The following is an 8,181-nucleotide window of genomic DNA, read 5'->3' as shown; positions in this document are numbered from 1 at the left end:
TCCCAAGGACTGAGTAATAAGTATAAAAAAGGTATATGTATTCAAATTTTCAGATACTAATTTATTTTATATGATTACATTAAACTATTAGAATAAAAATGAATATTTAAGCTAACGCTGTGTTTGTGTAACTGCTTCATAATCAGAACTTGTTTTAATAGAGCTTTCTTTTTCTTAAGACAAAAATGCTGTTCCAACTTATTGACAACAGAGTTTGGAACTTTCATCAGCTTCACTAGTTAAACAGCTCATAGCTGATAACTGTGAGAACATGGAAAACAAAGGGAAGCAGTGCAGTTCATATGGGAGCAGACATCAACCTCTGAGTTTGAACAAAACCACACGCAATAATCACGACCTCTGGATGCTTCAGTGCTATAAATATCAAATCATAAGTCAAAGTCTAAACTTCTCAAACTTTCTCTGCTGCTGTGTCAGCAGAGTAAAATGCCAAACCTTCTGTAATTAAGGAAGAAGATAGTCGACTGGGGATTAAAAAAAAAAATAAATTATTTATATGGTTAATATATGGTTTCTGAAGCTGGAAGGAAAAGCTGCTATTCTAAGGAGGGTGGTACAAAGTTTCAGGTTGATCCTGTGGTTCCCTCCCACCACCTTCCAGCATGTATATAAATTGTCAGCTCTCCAGACCCTTTGCCAGTTCTCTCTTCTAGACTTGCCAGAAGCAACAGAGGACTAAAGATGAAGATCTTTTTCCTATTCACCTTTTCCACTTTTTTGTGGTCTGCTTTTGAACAAGCAGCTGCTTCAGCTCACTATGACAAGATTTTAACTCATAGTCGAATAAGGGCACGCGACCAAGGGTAAGTAACTCAATTTAATTTCTGTTTTAAAAGGTTGCTTGTTAAACTTTTTTTCCTCCTCCTTCTCCTCACATTATATCATATATATTTTTTCACTGTGAATTCTTACTATTATTCGAATAGAACCTTTTTTTCTAAATAAAAAAGGCATTCTCAAAGAAGGCAGGATACTGTTAAACTTCATAAAACATAGATAAATCTAAAATTACCCTTTCTCAGTGAATTAAGCTCGTATGTTTTAGAATCACTGAAGCTAATTACAGTTCACAATTAATGTAATGGGACATCAGATGTGTTTATTATAGGTTTTCAAATGTTTTAATAGAGTTGGCACTTACCCCACAGTATTTTCTCTCTTTATTCCAACCTAATGAAAACCATGAACTCTATTTAAATGTTTTCTAACATGGGAATATATACTGGGAGCCCTTTGTAAAACTTCTGTTCTCACAAGAGCAATGCTGCAAGCTGCTCAGCAGGTTACCCAAAAGAAAATGCTTACAAGCCAGGCTGCTTGGAGACACGGAAATAATTTGAACAGCTGGTGTCAGGGAGACATATGTGTCTAAACATATTTTATTTCACTTATTTTAAGTAATAAATGTTCTGTGCCTAAGAATATTTTACCATCCTATATTCTTTTCTTAAATTTCCTCTCTCTGCTACACACAGACACACACATACTTCCTGAGCTTTTTAAATAAAAAGTTCACTGGCTTTTGAACTGATGATTTTTTTAAATTGTAGAAGTGCAAAAATCAGTGACAAAATGCCTTTTCTCTGTGGAATTTGCCTGTAAGAAATTCCTCTTCTTTATACACTACCAGGGCTAGGGAAAAAATATTCCTCATTTGAAATCTGTGACTCCTTTTATTTACATGCCAGTATACCCTTTGGTCTCCAGTAATTCCCAGAATGTTTACTTAGGTGCCTGTGGTACTCCAAATGGTCAGTAATCAAAATAGCTGATTGATTTACAGAAGGCAGTGTTTCCCTCTATGGAAAGAACAAGGCACTTTTCTTCACCATCTCTCCACGACCTTCATCTGCACAGATGTGTGCAAGACAAAATGTTTAGTGAAAAAAAGCCTGATGATATCCAGGGCTCAGACCCTGCTGGCTGTTAATTAATTCACTTTTTAGGGGGAAAGAATATTTAAGGCATACTATGTCTTGACTAGGCACAGCTGGTGATCTCTACCCATCAGAAACAGATGTTCAAATGAGAATGGAGGGAATATTCTGCCCCTGCTAGAAAGTTGGGTTTGCCAAACTGAGAAGCCTCAGAAGCTTGTGCTGTGGTTACTTAAAAACATGCCTGCCCTAGGAACTGAAGCCAGATGTTCATTTCACGCTCAACAGAAATTGTATGAGCTGTTATTTTATAGAAAAGTTTTCCAAAGTTGTACGGAAACTTCTTTTTGAAATATTTCTTCCACCCCTAGACCAAATGTGTGTGCACTGCAGCAAGTTATGGGAACAAAAAAGAAATACTTCAGCACCTGCAGAAACTGGTATCAGGGAGCCATCTGTGGAAAGAAGGCGTAAGTATCCTGTTACAAAACTATTCTTCATTCACTGAGATACAATGTGTGATTAGAAAAAATCTCCTTTTCTTGGAGGCAAACTAACTGTTTCAAACCTAGGCACAGGAAGAATTTACAGGCTTATAGCTTCCCTTTATCTGCTTCTAATAACACCTGGATAACAGATCCCATAACTGTTGCCAAAAACAATCACAAAAGGAGTGGAAAGGCTGAAAATGACAGCGTAATGTGCATGTCCTTTCTCAGTTCAAGCTTTAAAAATATTATCTTCAGCAATACTTCTCTGAGTTAACTATTCATTGCTCTATTTTAAACACAAATATGATGTTAGGTTACCTACCCAAAAACACAAAGGGACTATTAGGTCAGTTTTGAGAAGTCAGCAGTACCGAGCAGAGCTGTGTGCTCAGACTACACCTCTCCACAAAAAAATACAGAACCAATAACCAAAATGTGGCTGTGGATACAGATTAAGTCTGAATGAGCTTGGCATATTTTGGGATACATGTATATACTTCATTTGTCACTTTCCATTTTCCATTCTCTGTGGCAGTAACTCAATATTGTTAAAGTCACTGGTGCTTAAACAGCTGTAGAGGAATTTCAGAATGTGAATAACAAAAAAAAAAACAAAACAACAAAGCCCAGGTCCTGGACTTGGTCTGCTCCACTTGTCTCACTTAAAATTGAGTAACTTTACAGATACTGACAATATTTACCCCACAAAATAAGCTAATGTTCTTCTAGTGTTCTACATTTTCCCTTGTTATGCAATTACTTGGATAAATTTCTCACCAGTTGTCACAGGAAATTGCTGTTTTTATTTTCCTGTTGTTCTCTTACAGTTCCAAATAGGTCTGGGGTGACATTGTCATGAAGGTTTGGGTAAACAGGGAATCCAGGCTTCAATTACAGCTCTGACTTAGGGTACTGGGACTCTCTTAGTGAACTCTTCCCATGTAAAAATTCCAAATGCCAAAGTGCTTTTTAAGCGCACATTTTGAATCATAAAAAATTTGATCTTCAATTACTTTTTCTTCAAAGCCACCCTAACATTTTATTACATTTTTATGGCTGCCTCAGCTGTCCTGGTTGATAATTATATTCATAGTTCCTCTTGAGCATAATCCCTATACTTACTAATGAAGAATGGAATAGAATATTTTAGTTGGAAAGGACCTACAGTGATCATCTCGTCCAACTTTCTGACCACTTCAGTGGTGACTAGAAGTTCAAGCATGTTATTAAAGGCATTTCACAAAAGCCTCTTAAATGTGGCCAGGCTTGGGGCATTGATCACATCTCTAGAAACCTTGTTCCAGTGTTCAACCACCTCCTCAGTGAAAATATAAAACCTATGAAGACTGCCAAGTGATTATTTATGTGAGGGAAATGCCTCCAATAACAATTTTTGCAGTGCTTAAGTCAGAGATGTAAATCACAGCAGTCAGGCAAGAACTTGATATGGGTTTGGATTGTGGTTTCTACTTCAGAGGCTTTACAAATTATGATATTCATATAAGATGCTACCTGGCATAACACAGTGTTACAAAACATCCTTAAGAGAAAGACTCATGGAAGATTTAGTAGGAGGAAGTTTGCTACCATTTTCTTCCTGAGAAAATGTTTTCAGTGCTCTGCCAGCATACAATAAATCAATGGAGCTGAGTTGCACTTCCAATAGAAGGAGATGCTGATTCCAACACACGGTCTCACTTTTCAGGCACTGCCATGGCTTTGAAGTCTCAACTCCAAAGTCTAGACATGAGGAATGATAACATGGCCCCACCAGAGCTGAGAACAGACTTGATTCCATGGGCCAAGCTGTCATCTTAAACTTTTTACTATTGTAAATTTTGTTGGTTACTAATTACGTATTTCCTTAAGGAGGTGGAACAAAATAACAACAGTAAATTAGAGTGGATATAGTACAAATCATAATGAACATCCTACCCAGACAAGCAATCTAATTATTCTAAATCTCCAGAAATTTCTTTGGATTATAGGTGGCTGCCTGGAATCTTATCTAGTCTCTTCCATTTTGATTTTAACTTAGTTTTTACAAGCAAAGCCAGGCAGATTAAAACTAATTTTCATACAATTTTTTGAACTTTTATGCTTTTCATAATGGTAGTAATGCTCAATTTCCAGTCGAACTAGACCATGTATGACTATTTGCCCCACCTTTACTTTCAATTTTTTTTCAGGACCCATAGGTTTATTGATTTTTATCAGAATCTTTCCTCCTCCTCCAGGTGGCATTATAGTACTGACTTCCCTTGTCCTTCAGTCAACATGCAAGTCCTCCAAAATATTTCACCTTTTGAGTAAAAGTCTGCCATACCACTGACTTACTTGGCACTACTTTTTATTCCACTACAGACACATTAGGAAGAAGGGCATTTCCTGAAAATTATTTAGACTGAAACTTGGATATTCTTGAAGTCAGTTTCGGAAAGCAACCCACTCCTGCGGTTTTATTCCTAGATAGATGTCGTGTCTTCCCATGACCAAAGTCTGCTCTCAGCATAAATCTGACAGGGAACTAATTACATTACTGGGCTCCAAAAGTGGAATGCGTTATGCAATGATAGATACCTTCAGTGTCAAGAAAAACTCTTTGAAGCAGCAGGCAGTTTCAACTCATTGAACTAAAGGCAGGTAGTGACTTCATTCTCTTCATTCACTCAAATTTAGAGGGATTTGAGCAGTAAAACATTTTACAGAGCCTGTGCAAGGCTTTAAGCTTGCTACAGCCAGCCAGAGGAAGACACTGAGTGGTGGGATTGGGTGAATTAGGCCATGAGAGACTACACAAAGATATCATCTACCTTTTCTTTTCACTTTTAACAGTCTTACCATTGTACAAGCACTCACAGAGCAAGGCTATAGAGGGGTGGAAAGTGCATAAGAGAGCAAGTTAAGTCCTAGAACTCCTGAGGTATTTTCTGTGGCTGTAATGGAGCACCTGTTATAATTTGGTCTTAGTTTGTAATGGGAGAGTCATGCTCTGTGTACCCAAAACAGAGATGCCCAGTTTAATAAGAATACTAATCATAAGACCAATGGCTTTTCTTATGTTAATATCTCCATGTTAACTAATCCCCCTTAACTTGTATATATGAGCTATAAAAATGTTAGTTTAGAGTGCTTTTATTATAAATAATATTTCCTATCCACTGTTTTAAATTTCCAATTGGGATGCAACTTCCATTTGTGATAAAATCAAAATCAATTGGACCAGAAGTCTTTCCGCTGTTTCTGTGCAGTGTTTTTATCTCCATGCCAGCAAGCAATAGAAACACATGAGTCACAGAGCTGACCTGAATAAACTGAAAACTGTCTCTGTTAGCCAAGAATAACAAGGACATAAGGTAGTGTAGCTCTGCCTCTTTTTCTTTTGGAATGTACTCCGTGGGATGAGATCAGAGAAACTTTATGTTAAAAAAAAGCAAAAGCAAAACCAAATCAATAACCACCAACAGCAGCAACAACAAAAAAGGAAAAAAATCAGAAAGCCAAAAACAGATTTTAAAAATTCCAAAAGCTTAAAAATAGCTTAAAAAAGCTTAAAAAGCTTAAAAATTACTTGTTACCTGGGTCACTGCTTTCTTCACTTCAGCAGCATCTTATATTAAGCTAATAGGGAAATGCATATGAGGGTGAATTATGTTGTGAGATGGCACTTTCTGGAGGCACTAAGTCAATACACAAGTGGTGCTGAGGAACTGCATCTTGTGCTTTGTTTAACCTTGTTCTAACCTTACTATGGAAGCCTCCCTTTTCTCCCATCTTTTTCACTGTATTTTGAGCCCAGCTGATACATGGACCTTATAACTGCAATGTTCTGTAAGGGAATGTGGATACTTTAAGTAGGAACTTATAGTAACCCTCAGTGACTGAAAAACGTCTGGGCTGTACAATAACAAGTTACATGGTAAAAAAGGCACTGATCTTGTAATACTTGGCTGAAGAAGCATTTTCTTTCTTAGCTATGTTCTTCAGCCAATTTTCTGTCTTTCATTAGTTGTGTCATTGTTGGATAGTGTAAGAAGACTAGAAGACTAAACCTGCCATGTCTTATTCTGTGCTTATAGCTCAGCTTCCTCTTTCCTTGTTCCAAAAACTGAGTGTTAAGTCGAGTCTTGTAGCTGCTCATGGGTTGAGAGGGGGAATATTTTCTACTCTGTGGAAGGAATGACAAAGCAGTTCACACAGTTGGAAGAACACTCTGACTCTTATTCTACTGCACTGTTTTATTTTGGGGTCTTTGTAGTTTTTTGTTCCTTTTTGTTTTGTTCTCATTTTTAAACTGCCTTCTGTCAGGAATGCAACAAGGAGGAAGAGGATAAGGGTAATTTCCTTATTAGTTAGAATATCTGTAGCCTAAACTCTATGATATTCTTGCATTTCCAGAACTAGCCATTCAGTAAACTGCTTTAAAGAGATGTATTAAAAAGAACTGCTTTAATACTTTCAATATATGGTTTCTCAGTTGAAAAGACTCACATGGAGAAAGGTGAATGTCTCTTGAGTATGTGTAAGGGAATGGAGAAAAAAACATTTTCACAGCACAGAAATGAAAGAACACCTTGGGTTTTTTAAATGTTAATTTTCATCTATTAGACTGCTGTCAATTAGAGACTTATAATCCTCACTGTTAAAATCATGCTTTAAAATGCTATTTTTCCTGTGATCTACTTTTATTTTTTAATTCCTTCAAGTAATTTTGATATTGAAGCTCCTAAATCCAGTTTTTCATTTAAATAACTTTTCATTTTAATGTGTTTGTAATTAATGTTTTCTCAGCTTTAGTTTATGAAAAATTAGAAAAGTGTACTCAGCTGGTACCAGTCTGTAAATTACAACATTGAATGTAGTCCTAAAGACTCAGCAAAAACATTCAAGGAATTAGAACTCTAGTAGTGCCAACATCAGCCACACCTATAAAAATAAATCTATTCTGTAAAACCAAGATGGCAATTTTTCCTTATCATTCACAGTGCACCATAATTTGTAAAGTACTAACTGAAATCTAATGTCTTAAAGTTTATGTTTTGGACCATGGTAACATAATGTGTAAGCATTCCGTTTGCTGAGAAATTAAAATCAGACAACTTAAGTGAATTTGCACGTCCATGGAAGAGAGGAGAATTTCTCCAGCATATCTCTAGTACAGCTTTTGTTTGTCATATTCATTAGGAAGACATTAAATCTTGTAAGACCATCAATACTTCCTTGAGTGTTACAGTGTAGCATAATCAGGTAGTCCTGGTTCGCTGTTACATTTAGTTTGTAGTATTCAAGAATGGCAATATTCTATGGACATCATGATACAACAGTTCCTGGTCTTCAGTATTGTAAAATTCTACGTATGCTGTCCTGGTATACTCATTTAACTCTGGTTTTTATTAGTTGCAGTCTGGTCTTCATCCTCATGATGTGAATTTAGTGTTACCAGTGAACTTCTTTCTCTTGTGTCCAGCACCCAGTCTTTAGTGACTTCCATGGGTTGCTTTATTATTTCTCTCCCTCATTCCTGAGCTTCTTCAAATTCTTCTTTGATAAACTGAAGGATTTCCATCCCACTTTCTGTCACCAAACAGTCCACAAGATCTTTTCCTAAGGAACTGCTTAGTTTCTATATCCAACATGTAGGTGTCCTCTTGTAGTTTTGTCATTTTGATATCTGTTCAGTACTTTTTTTTTCCTTTATAACCCTCTTTCTGTTTCTCCACCAGTTTCTCTCTATGTCTGCACTTTATTTTTTTATTTCTTCAGTCCCATCTGATCTTGTCAAAATGGATCCA

The 8,181-nt window shown here is 36.5% G+C and overlaps 1 protein-coding gene across 9 annotated transcripts in view; it reads left to right on the top strand.

Moving 5' to 3' along the window:
* The first annotated feature begins 619 nt into the window (after positions 1-619).
* The window catches only part of POSTN (periostin), a 31,935-nt gene continuing 24,373 nt past the window's right edge, over positions 620-8,181 (top strand). For 2 of the 9 annotated variants that reach the window (XM_071738019.1, XM_071738010.1), the window contains exons 1-2: positions 620-824; positions 2,270-2,368. In XM_071738019.1, the coding sequence (XP_071594120.1) occupies positions 703-824; positions 2,270-2,368 (221 nt within the window). In that variant the 5' untranslated portion in view covers positions 620-702. The remainder of the gene's footprint in view (positions 825-2,269; positions 2,369-8,181) is intronic. The other 7 variants (XM_071737981.1, XM_071737973.1, XM_071737992.1 and 4 more) reach the window with 4 other exon arrangements.

Source organism: Heliangelus exortis, chromosome 1 (assembly GCF_036169615.1).
Source record: "Heliangelus exortis chromosome 1, bHelExo1.hap1, whole genome shotgun sequence".
NCBI lineage: Eukaryota > Metazoa > Chordata > Aves > Apodiformes > Trochilidae > Heliangelus > Heliangelus exortis.
Note: the sequence above shows the minus strand (reverse complement) of the source record. Positions and strands in the feature narration are given on the sequence as shown.